The sequence below is a fragment of the Dreissena polymorpha genome, chromosome 3 (assembly GCF_020536995.1).
Source record: "Dreissena polymorpha isolate Duluth1 chromosome 3, UMN_Dpol_1.0, whole genome shotgun sequence".
NCBI classification, from domain to species: domain Eukaryota; kingdom Metazoa; phylum Mollusca; class Bivalvia; order Myida; family Dreissenidae; genus Dreissena; species Dreissena polymorpha.
In genome coordinates, this window is record NC_068357.1 from 29,392,712 (window position 1) to 29,405,564 (window position 12,853).

Below are 12,853 nucleotides of genomic sequence, written 5' to 3' on the forward strand. Positions count from 1 at the left end.
TCTTAACTATACAGTTTTCAAAAATGTGATTAATATTAAAATCTAGGACTTGGAACATTTTTCTTTGATGTAATAATACTACTTCTACTGAAAGTGGTGCATCTTAAGTGCATTATTAAAGTGCTATTCTAATAAATTTTACAACTTCAAGTCAATTCTCAAAAGTTAAAACTGTTCTTTATATTTTAATGGCAACTGAATAACCCAAGACTGCAATTAACACGAGCCTATAAATTAATATGGACAAGAGCACTGTCATAACCTCATATCCCTGCACAGCTTTGTCTTCTATTATGAAGGGCAATAACTCAGAAATAAGTGGCTCATTACGTTAAAAAAATTGTCTTGCACATCTACCTGGATAAATATATATATGTTTTAATTAAATCGACTGAGTATCGGAAATGCAAAAGTATAGTTCCAAAACGCAACAGTGACTCCAATATTTTTCTGTCAGACTTAGTTTGGCAGTGATGTCATAACAGAAAACTGCCCCTTTTCTTCCTACCTGACTAGACTGCAAACGACTGGGGCTGTCTGTCCAGGCCCTCTGGGTGGAGTTGGGCGGGGCACCATGACCCTCAGTCCCTGTGTCTGTCAGGGGTCGAGCATTAGGGTGCCGTATGACCACACTTTTTTTCGCACCGAACCCACCATTCACACTACCAGTGTTGTTGTTGTTGTTCATACCGAAGTGGTTGCGTCTCTCGTCCACACCGTGCTGAGCAACTCCATTTACCCCAATCTCAGTTGTAGACTAAAGAGAAGAAAATTGACAAAAATATAAATCTGCTTTTCAGCATAATTAGTCCCATTCTCAAATACATGACTTGTGTATTATCTTTATTTGATTTTACACTGGTAAAAGATATTGAAACTTTTTGTTTTATCATAACCATATTGCTTATATGTCTGTTTTCATCTTTTTATGGACACTGATTTGATTTTTCACTTTTTAACACACTGAAATTATTTCTGGCTTTCAAATGATAGTTCATTTATTTGTTTAAGCACAGAAGTAAGCAATTATATCCATAAAGCTAATCTAATGGCTAAATAATATAAAAATAAACCCCTAAATAGTATATAGTCTATATACTATATAGGAGTTTATTTTTTTATTATTTAGCCATTAGATTAGCTAAACCCCTATATAGTATATAGTCTATATTTATTAACTAAATCTCCGCTAATGTCAACAATGGATTGAATTCAATGGATGCATTCGATGTAAATGCAGGACTTTCTGGATCTTGACAGCTTGACACGGCAAAACTAGTATTTTTAGTTATCAATTTAAGTTACATGTTGAGTTGTAAATTGTATTCGAGCATTTTGCGACTTATTGAATGACTATGATACCGGATATCAACATTTCACATGGGATTTGCAGATCACCAAGCTATCCTGAAAACATTGATTACAAAGTCTTTACTCATATTACAGGTTTGTATTATTTCTTCTTTCTATTTTAGTACAGTCAATTGGTGTATAGCGGATTTTAGTGAGTAACGGATTAGGTTAAAAGTTTTTTGCAAAATACTTTTATTTTTTATGTAAAGATTTATAGTGTTATATGAATTGAATACAAAATGCCTATCATTGTTCAGTCGATTCATGTTTTAGTTGACGTGTGTCAATGTTTAACTTACAATTGTTTCTTTTTTCGAAAGCAAAGAAAGGTCACGTTATGTACGCACCATTTTTGTGACGAAAGGAAAAGTGAACACGTATGGTTTCCTGAATTTTACAGATTTTGTTTGGTAAACATTATGTTCATTGATGTAATATTGTAGTATAATGTGTCCTTTCTAAAAGTGAGAATGCTCAGAAACCAAATTGATGCGTACCACATAAAATAAGCATGAGAGCTGCAACTCGTGATTTAGTGAATAACGGACATGTGGCGACACAGATTCGGGAATGTGTGGATTGTCTCAAACTTAATGAAAACTCAATTGAAGTTGTCCAATACACATGTGGGTAGCGGGTGGCTATGATATTTATTAGTAAAAACATCATTTTGAATGAAAAATAATAAAATTTTAACGAAAAATCGATTTCTCTGAAAACATAGTTTTCACTATCAAATATATATACCAAGGTATTCAACTTAAAACGACCCAAATATAGGGTACATTGCTTTGAACAGCCATAACTTCATCAATTGTGCAGCGATTTCCATGAACTCGGTCTTATTAAACGCAGACATGAAGTTCCTTTTTTGGAAATGTACATATCTTGCAATATGTTTTACAAATGCTGGGTAAAATTTCAAGAAATAACACGATACACATGTAATCCGATAAAGACCTAAGCGATCCGGTAATTGCTGAATCAGTTTACCCTGAAATTTGCGCTGTGAACAAAAAATATTTGTCGGAATTTTAAAACCGCTGGCATGTTTGAATAGGAAAGACATTTGTCTTTCGAGGTTTAAAGGTTTAATTACTGAATGCATGGTGTTTACGTTGAAATGAGACTCAAAGTCCTTAGCTATACGTTATACACCAATCGAATGTATTAAATATCATTTTAAAGTCAAATGAACTGTGTCACAGTAAAAGAGACATTAAGGCGATTGTGGCCAGTTTGGATCCAGATTAGCCTGAAGTCGCTTGAAAGCTGATTTCTTAAAAGCCGTTTACCATTATTTGCATAAGTCAGAGGTTAATTCCGCCACGCCAGGTCAATAAATACGCACACTATTTATGAGTTAGCGATCGATAGTCGCATAATTTGGTATAAATAATAATAATAGTAATGTTCAATGTCAAATATCTCTAAAAGCAACAAATGTAAGGCTTCTTCTGATTGGCTAACACTCAAGGGTCAGTAAAGATTTGAACGTCAAATTACAATTTTGTACATGGAAGTACAACAAATGTACTTTGACGTACATATTGTACGTCAAAGTACATTTCTCTTTTTACCTACTAGGTCTTGTTGACTTTCGACCCAAATGGTACGCCATAAATGTGTATTCATACTATTGCCTTCGAGGTACTTATCCGATGTTTGAAGGAAAGGGCCAAGAATGTGTGATTGTGGGTCAAGTTCCCCAGGGGTACTACATCCCCGTACCCCCAATCTTTTTTCCTTACCAAAATTTTTTCGTATCCATTTTTTTTTTGTTCCAATTTTTTTTTCGTAACCAAATGTTTGTTTTGGCATAATTTTTTCGTTCCCAAAATGTTTGTACCAAATTTTTTTTTTGTACCCACATACACAATTGTGATGATGTAGATCAACTTAAATTGATGCTTTTATATATCCATCCTCTTCAAAAGCATCGTCACACCAGTACTGTCAGTACTTTGATTTGGGGGGGGGGGGGGGGCATGGGGGATGGTTTGGGTGGAGTCTATTGTAGTATGTCAGGTAAGAGTTGTTTTGTCAAAGTATCAATTAAATCTGATCACAAATAACGAAGTCATGGCAATTTTAGCAAAATTTAATTATTTGACCTTGAGTCAAGGTCATTCAAAGGTCAAGGTAAAATTCAACTTGCCAGGTACAGTACCCTCATGATAGTATGAAAGTATTTGAAGTTTGAAAGCAATAGCCTTGATACTTTAGAAGTAAAGTGGATGTAAACACAAAATTTAACCATATATTCAAAGATACTAAGTCAAAAAAGGGTCATAATTCCGTCAAAATGACAACCAGAGTTATGCAACTTGTCCTGTACAGTCCCCTTATGATAGTTTGCGAGTATTCCAAGTCTGAAAGCAATAGCTATGATACTTTAGGAGTAAAGTGGACCAAAACACAAAACTTAACGAAATTTTCAATTTTCTAAGTTTAAAGGGGCCATAATTATGTCAAAATGCCAGTCAGAGTTACATAACTTTGCCTGCACAGTCCCCTTGTGAAAGTTAGTAAGTGTCGCAATTATGAAAGCAATAGCTTTGATACTTTAGGAATAAAGTGGACCTACCTGTAAACACAAAACTTAACCAAATTTTCAATTTTCTAAGTATAAAAACTTAAAGGGCACATAATTCTGTCAAAATGCACGCCAGCGTTATCTAACTTTGCCTGCCCAGTCCCCTCATGATAGTAAGTAAGTGTGCCAAGTTTGAATGCAATAGCTTTGATACTTTATGAGAAAAGTGGACCTAAACACAAAACTTAACCGTACGCAAACGCCAAGGTGAATTTATGACAATAGCTAAATTTTTTTTCAAAAGATAGATGAGCTAAAAAGTGCATTCCAGATTTTTACTAAATCAAGATCAAAAACCTATACAGCATAGAGATTTTTCACTCAGAACTTACAATTATATTTGAGTGCGGCTTGTTGATTTTTGTTTCCTGATCACTCTCACCAGTCATCAAGCCAGGCAAGTCAGGTGGTCCTGAAAACACAACATACACATCTCATAATCGAGGCTTTGGAAATATAAACTATTTAATTGTCCATGGAGAAGTTTAATTCAAGAATCTACTTGTCAAAAAGAACAGTAAAGACAGTAATATGTTTTTTAACCAAGACCTTCACTATTAGTCACTATTTCATCATATAAGAATATAATACCATTATATTAATTGAAAGTTTGATCTGTTCACACTCTGACTTGTACTTTTTAACGGACATGTTGACAATAAAATTTAAGTACAAACTTTTGGCACAACAGTGGCTTATCTGTGTAAATATAGTGTTACCTATCGCACTTGTTATACAAGATAAATTTGAATATCATAATTACTTCATACTACAATACATACATACTACTAATAATACAAAATGAATCTTCATTATTGTGCAGCGATAGTATCTATTTATTTAAGTAATTGCTAATAAGAATAATACATTCATCATTATATTAACTCTTTCAGTGCGGGAACCGAATTTTTAAGGCCTGTGCAAACAGTTTGGATCCAGATGAGACGCCACAGAACGTGGCGTCTCATCAAGATCCAAACTGTTTGCTATTCTGATAGTATTCTTTGAAAAAAATCGAAGAAAATGCTAATTTTAGAAATTGAGCAGACAACATTTTAGCAGACGACAAATTTCCCAGCATGTAAAGGGTTAAACATTGCATAAGTTTCCTAATTTCTGATTGCTTTTTTTGTCCGAACAAAATTAGACAATTAAGCTCACAAAGATAAAGAAGAACATATTTATGGGATTTAGATAATGTAGTTAATGATCATTACGGTTAAAATTATGTGATTAAATATGAGATGTCTATATGTCTCTAAATGCAGAAGACGTTTATCACAAATGCATGTTATATTAATATTTTTGTCAAAAAATACACAATGTCAATATATTACATTATTAAGTATTAGTATAAGTCTGCTTAATTGGTACATTTCATACCAAAAGATTTTTTATCTTTGTTCAGTTATATAACTACTGTGTAAATGTGAATGTAAAATATTAAAAAGTAAGAAAGTTATATGAGTTTGATTATTATAATTATTATTTCTAAGAATGATCAAAATTAATTTGGCAGTGAAAGTCCAACAGTCAAATACAAATTGTCAAGTAAAGAATTACCACAGCCCTGTAAAGGTTCTAATTATTTCATCCAGTAAGTGGGTATTACAGTGACATTCACATTTCTATACTCAATGTGATGCTCATAAATAACATTATGAGAAATAAGAAAGTAATGACATTATTTATTTTACTGATAATATAACACAACAAAACAATATAATTCACATTAACATACCTAAATACATCTTTCTTGGTTTGCCAGAAAAATTGCATTGACAATTTTACAAATGATAAAAACCTCTTATACAAAATTAATTAAAAGTTAACTACTAAAATAAAATTATATCCTACAACACTTTATTATTTCCTGTTCAAACAATATATATTATTAAATAATCTTAGCACTAATTTTAAGAAAGAAATAGTTTTATAGAAGATCAAAGGTAATTTTCTTTTCCATCCAGCATAAGGTATATACCAACATAAGGTGTGAAATAATAGGGAAATGTGTGAACAAACACATCAGCCACTACAGCTGATTACATATCACTTAAATTAATTAGCCATTAATTAGTTAGTGCCAACTAAGGCATCACAGGTAATCACTCAAACAGCAATCACAAGACTGATTGAGCAATCTGCCAGTTCAAAGCAAGGAGGTTCTATGCCTGAGCTTGGGTTAAGGGCTGGTGATAGACCTTGTGTCAGAAATCACTACCAGGGTGACACTAGAAACAACACTGGGTATAAAATGTTGGTCTAGATTTCATTAATCATTATTCCAGCTTATTAAACCTTCGTTATAAGTCTTATTAAGCATTTGTGAAAAAAAATCAGGAATTCAGATAGTAAGTATCAATATTAAAAAAGCTTTTATAATGTTGCATCAAAGTGGGACTTATAGCATTTTGAATACTTGGCTATTAGACACTTATGCACCATGCCTGATGGAATTTGGTACAAACTGTGTGCTTGTCTATAATTACAACAAGCACAGGATGGGGACATTTACTATCCTTAACAAAACATGAAAAACATTTAAACAATAACAACATTTTGGAGCCTGATACAATTTATGTTCTGTTCTGATCTCTTAAATAATTTATGTGCTTGCCTGGTATCCAACTAACACTAGTATGTGCTAGGATCCGATGACAATTATCATCAATGCAACTAAAGGAAGAAAATAAACAAAGTTTTTTTTGCATCTTTGAGGCTGGTACAATTTATGGGATTGTGTGTTATTCAACTACCATGAGCCTTAGAATGCAAGGATCCATTTGTCCTCTTGGAGCCTAGTATGTGTGTGTTTTGTGCTTGTGTGTTTTTCAACTAGCACTAGCCTGTGATAGGATCTAAGGACAATTATCAACAATTTGTAAAACTGAATAAAAACCATAAAACAAGAAAGGTTGTTGCCTATTGGAGCCTGGTACAAGTCAAGTGCTTGTGTGTAGTTCAACTAGCACTAGCCTGTGCTAGGATCGAAGGACAATCATCAACACAGTTTTTAAGGAAGGAGAACCATTTAACAAGAAGAGGTATTGCCTCTTGGAGCCTGGTACAAGTCAAGTGCTAGTGTGTTATTCAACTAGCACTAGCCTGTGCTAGGATCTAAGGACAATCATCAACACAGTTTATTGAAGAAGGAAAACCATTTAACAAGAAGAGTTGATGCTTCTTGGAGCCTGGTACAAGTTTTGTGCTCGTGTGTTATTCAACTAGCACTAGTCTGTGCTAGGATCTAAGGACAATTATCAACAAAGTTTATTGAAGAAGGAGAACCATTTAACAAGAAGAGGTATTGCATCTTGGAGCCTGGTACAAGTCAAGTGCTAGTGTGTTATTCAACTAGCACTAGCCTGTGCTAGGATCTAAGGACAATTATCAACAAAGTTTATTGAAGAAGGAGAACCATTTAACAAGAAGAGGTATTGTCTCTTGGAGCCTGGTACAAGTTTTGTGCTCGTGTGTTATTCAACTATTACTAGCCTGTGCTAGGATCTAAGGACAATTATCAACAAAGTTTATTGAAGAAGGAGAACCATTTAACAAGAGGTATTGCCTCTTGAAGCCTGGTACAAGTTTTGTGCTTGTGTGTTATTCAACTAGCACTAGACTGTGCTTGGATCTAAGGACAATTATCAACACAGTTTTAAGGAAGACAAAACATTTAACAAGAAGAGGTATTGCCTCTATGAGCCTGGTACAAGTTATGTGCTTGTGTGTTATTCAACTAGCACTAGCCTGTGCTAGGACCTAAGGACAATTATCAACACAGTTGATTAAAGAAGGAAAACCATTAAATAAAAAGAGTTATTGCTTATTGTAGCCTAGTTCAAGTTTTGTCCTCTTTTGTAATTCAATTAGCAATAGTCTGTGCTAGGATCTAAGGACAACTATCAACAATGTGTACAGATGAATAAAAACCATTAAAGCGAGATTTTTCGATTTTTTTGTATGTGTTAAATTGTAATTTTTTGATAAAATATGTTACAAAAACACAAAAAAGGCAAGAAAAATTATACATTGAAGAAGAATTTCATAAAATGCAGCAAAGACGAATTAGCCCCACCCCCCCCTGAGCCGATTGTGACAAAGATATTTCGTACATATTTTGCAACAATTACCGAAGCATTCTTCTATTTTTTTAGTGCTCGTGTGTCGTATGAACAGATATCGTTGCAGGAATTTAAAATGAACCATTAAACTAAATTTTTATTCAAATCGTACATGCATGATTTACATGCTGGGGAATTCGACTGTACAAACATTTTCGATATCAGAATTAAATATCTGGCTTATTTCGCATTTTTCGACACATGTTCTTCTTAACTTTTATTTTAATTTATATTAAAATATAGGTTTAATAAGTTTTTTTACACATTTAACATAAATTAAGAAATATTTGAATAAATCGTATACTCTCACTTTAATCAAGAAAAGTTATTGCTTATTGGAGCCCGGTACAAGTTTTGTGCTTGTGTGTTATTCAACTAGCACTAGTCTGTGCTAGGATCTAAGGACAATCATCAACACAGTTTATTGAAGAAGGAGAACCATTTAACAAGAAGAGGTTTTGCCTCTTGGAGCCTGGTACAAGTTTTGTGCTTGTGTGTTATTCAACTAGCACTAGTCTGTGCTAGGATCTAAGCACAATTATCAACACAGTTTTTAAGGAAGGAGAACCATTTAACAAGAAGAGGTATTGCCTCTTGAAGCCTGGTACAAGTTTTGTGCTCGTGTGTTATTCAACTAGCACTAGCCTGTGCTAGGATCTAAGGACAATTATCAACACAGTTTTTAAGAAAGGAGAACCATTTAACAAGAAGAGGTATTGCCTCTTGGAGCCTGGTACAAGTATGTGCTCATGTGTTATTCAACTAGCACTAGCCTGTGCTAGGACCTAAGGACAATTATCAACACAGTTTTAAGGAGGAAGAACCATTTTACAAGAGTTATTGCCTCTATGAGCCTGGTACAAGTTTTGTGCTTGTGTGTTATTCAACTAGCACTAGCCTGTGCTAGGATCTAAGGACAATTATCAACAAAGTTTATTGAAGAAGGAGAACCATTTAACAAGAAGAGGTATTCCCTCTTGGAGCCTGGTACAAGTTTTGTGCTCATGTGTTATTCAACTAGCACTAGCCTGTGCTAGGATCTAAGGACAATTATCAACAAAGTTCATTGAAGAAGGAGAACCATTAAACAAGAGGTATTGCCTTTTGGAACCTGGTACAAGTTTTGTGACAGTGTGTTATTCAACTAGCACTAGACTGTGCTAGGATCTAAGGACAATTATCAACACAGTTTTAAGGAAGAAAAACCATTTAACAAGAAGAGGTATTTCCTCTATGAGCCTGGTACAAGTTTTGTGCTCGTGTGTTATTCAACTAGCACTAGACTGTGCTAGGATCTAAGGACAATTATCAACACAGTTTTAAGGAAGAAGAACCATTTAACAAGAAGAGTTATTGCCTCTATGAGCCTGGTACAAGTCAAGTGCTTGTGTGTTATTCAACTAGCACTAGTCTTTGCTAGGATCTAAGGACAATTATCAACACTGTTTTTAAGGAAGGAGAACCATTTAACAAGAAGAGGTATTGCCTCTTGGAGCCTGGTACAAGTCAAGTGCTTGTGTGTTATTCAACTAGCACTAGCCTGTGCTAGGATCTAAGAACAATTATCAACACTGTTTTTAAGGAAGGAGAACCATTTAACAAGAAGAGGTATTGCCTCTTGGAGCCTGGTACAAGTTATGTGCTTGTGTGTTATTCAACTAGCACTAGCCTGAGCTAGGACCTAAGGACAATTATCAACACAGTTGATTTAGGAAGGAAAACCATTAAATAATAAAAGTTATTGCTTATTGTAGCCTGGTTCAAGTTTTGTGCTCTTGTGTAATTCAACTAGCAATAATCTGTGCTAGGATCTAAGGACAACTATCAACAATGTGTACAGAGGAATAAAAACCATTAAAGCGAGATTATGCGATTTTTTTGTATGTGTTAAATTGTAATTTTTTGATAAAATATGTTACAAAAACACAAAATAGGCAAGAAAAATTATACATTGAAGACGAATTTCATAAAATGCAGCAAAGACAAATTAGCCCCCCCCCCCCAAGCCGATTGTGACAAAGATATTTCGTACATATTTTCCAACAATTACCGAAGCATTCTTTTATTTCGTTAGTGCTCGTGTGTCGTATGAACAGATATCGTTGCAGGAATTTAAAAGGAACCATTAAACTAAATTTTGATTCAAATCGTACATGCATGATTTACATGCTGGCTAATTCGACTGTACAAACATTTTCGATATCAAAAATAAATATCTGGCTTATTTCGCATTTTTCGACACATGTTCTTCTTAACTTTTGTTTTAATTTATATTAAAATATAGATTTAATAAGTTTTTTTACACATTTTATATAAATTAATAAATATTTGACAAAATCGTATAATCTCGCTTTAACCAAGAAAACTTATTGCTTATTGGAGCCTGGTACAAGTTTTGTGCTTGTGTGTTATTCAACTAGCACTAGCCTGTGCTAGGATCTAAGGACAATCATCAACACAGTTTATTGAAGAAGGAGAACCATTTAACAAGAAGAGGTATTGCCTCTTGGAGCCTGGTACAAGTTTTGTGCTTGTGTGTTATTCAACTAGCACTAGCCTGTGCTAGGATCTAAGGACAATTATCAACACAGTTTTTAAGAAAGGAGAACCATTTAACAAGAAGAGGTATTGCCTCTTGGAGCCTGGTACAAGTTTGTGCTTGTGTGTTATTCAACTAGCACTAGCCTGTGCTAGGACCTAAGGACAATTTTCAACACAGTTTTAAGGAGGAAGAACCATTTTACAAGAGTTATTGCCTCTATGAGCCTGATACAAGTTTTGTGATTGTGTGTTATTCAACTAGCACTAGCCTGTGCTAGGATCTAAGGACAATTATCAACACAGTTTTTAAGGAAGGAGAACCATTTAACAAGAAGAGGTATTGCCTCTTGGAGCCTGGTACAAGTTTTGTGCTTGTGTGTTATTCAACTAGCACTAGTCTGTGCTAGGATCTAAGGACAATTATCAACAAAGTTTATTGAAGAAGGAGAACCATTTAACAAGAAGAGGTATTGCCTCTTGGAGCCTGGTACTAGTTTTGTGCTTGTGTGTTATTCAACTAGCACTAGCCTGTTCTAGGATCTAAGGACGATTATCACACAGTTTATTGAAGAAGGAGAACCATTTAACAAGAAGAGGTATTGCCTTTTGGAGCCTGGTACAAGTTTTGTGCTTGTGTGTTATTCAACTAGCACTAGTCTGTGCTAGGATATAAGGACAATAATCAACACAGTTTTTAAGGAAGGAGAACCATTTAACAAGAAGAGGTTTTGCCTCTTGGAGCCTGGTACAAGTTTTGTGCTTGTGTGTTATTCAACTAGCACTAGCCTGTGCTAGGATCTAAGGACAATTATCAACAAAGTTTATTGAAGAAGGAGAACCATTTAACAAGAAGAGGTATTGCCTCTTGAAGCCTGGTACAAGTTTTGTGCTTGTGTGTTATTCAACTAGCACTAGCCTGTGCTAGGATCTAAGGACAATTATCAATAAAGTTTATTAAAGAAGGAGAACCATTTAACGAGAAGAAGTAATGCCTCTTGGAGCCTGGTACAAGTTTTGTGCTTGTGTGTTATTTAACTAGCACTAGCCTGTGCAAGGACCTAAGCACAATTATCAACACAGTTTTTAAGGAAGGAGAACCATTTAACAAGAAGAGGTATTGCCTCTTGGAGCCTGGTACAAGTTATGTGATTGTGTGTTATTCAACTAGCACTATCCTGTGCTAGGACCTAAGGACAATTATCAACACAGTTTTTTAAGGAAGGAGAACCATTTAACAAGAAGAGGTATTGCCTCTTGGAGCCTGGTACAAGTTTTGTGCTTGTGTGTTATTCAACTAGCACTATCCTGTGCTAGGACCTAAGGACAATTATCAACACAGTTTTTAAGGAAGGAGAACCATTTAACAAGAAGAGGTATTGCCTCTTGGAGCCTGGTACAAGTTTTGTGCTCGTGTGTTATTCAACTAGCACTAGCCTGTGCTAAGACCTAAGGACAATTATCAACAAAGTTTATTGAAGAAGGAGAACCATTTAACAAGAAGAGGTATTGCCTCTTAGAGCCTGGTACAAATTTTGTGCTCGTGTGTTTGTCAACTAGCACTAGCCTGTGCTAGGACCTAAGGACAATTATCAACAATGAGCAAAAAGAAATAAAAACTATTAACCAAGAAAAGTTATTGCATTTGGAGCCTGGTACTAGTTTTGTGCTTGTGTGTTATTCAACTAGCACTAGCCTGTTCTAGGACCTAAGGACAATTATCAACAAAGTTTATTGAAGAAGGAGAACCATTTAACAAGAAGAGGAATTGCCTCTTGGAGCCTGGTACAAGTTAAGTGCTCGTGTGTTATTCAACTAGCACTAGCCTGTGCTAGGATCTAAGGACAATTATCAACAAAGTTTATTGAAGAAGGAGAACCATTTAACAAGAAGAGGTATTGCCTCTTGGAGCCTGGTACAAGTTTTGTGCTCGAGTGTTATTCAACTAGCACTAGCCTGTGCTAGGATCTAAGGACAATTATCAACAAAGTTTAATGAAGAAGGAGAACCATTTAACAAGAAGAGGTATTGCCTCTTGGAGCCTGGTACAAGATGTGTGCTCGTGTGTTATTCAACTAGCACTAGACTGTGCTAGGATCTAAGGACAATTATCAACACAGTTTTAAGGAAGAAAAAACATTTAACAAGAAGAGGTATTGCCTCTATGAGCCTGGTACAAGTTGTGTGCTCGTGTGTTATTCAACTAGCACTAGCCTGTGCTAGATCTAAGGACAATTAT

General features: G+C 34.8%; 1 protein-coding gene across 5 annotated transcripts in view; it reads right to left on the minus strand.

Annotated features, from left to right (window-relative positions):
* LOC127873449 (uncharacterized) overlaps window positions 1–12,853 on the minus strand; it is a 59,467-nt gene that overhangs the window by 17,176 nt on the left and 29,438 nt on the right. For all 5 annotated transcript variants that reach the window (XM_052417321.1, XM_052417324.1, XM_052417320.1 and 2 more), the window contains exons 6-7: window positions 4,282–4,361; window positions 509–757 (exon numbers count right to left, since the gene is read on the minus strand). In XM_052417321.1, coding sequence (XP_052273281.1) covers window positions 509–757; window positions 4,282–4,361 — 329 coding nt within the window. The remainder of the gene's footprint in view (window positions 1–508; window positions 758–4,281; window positions 4,362–12,853) is intronic.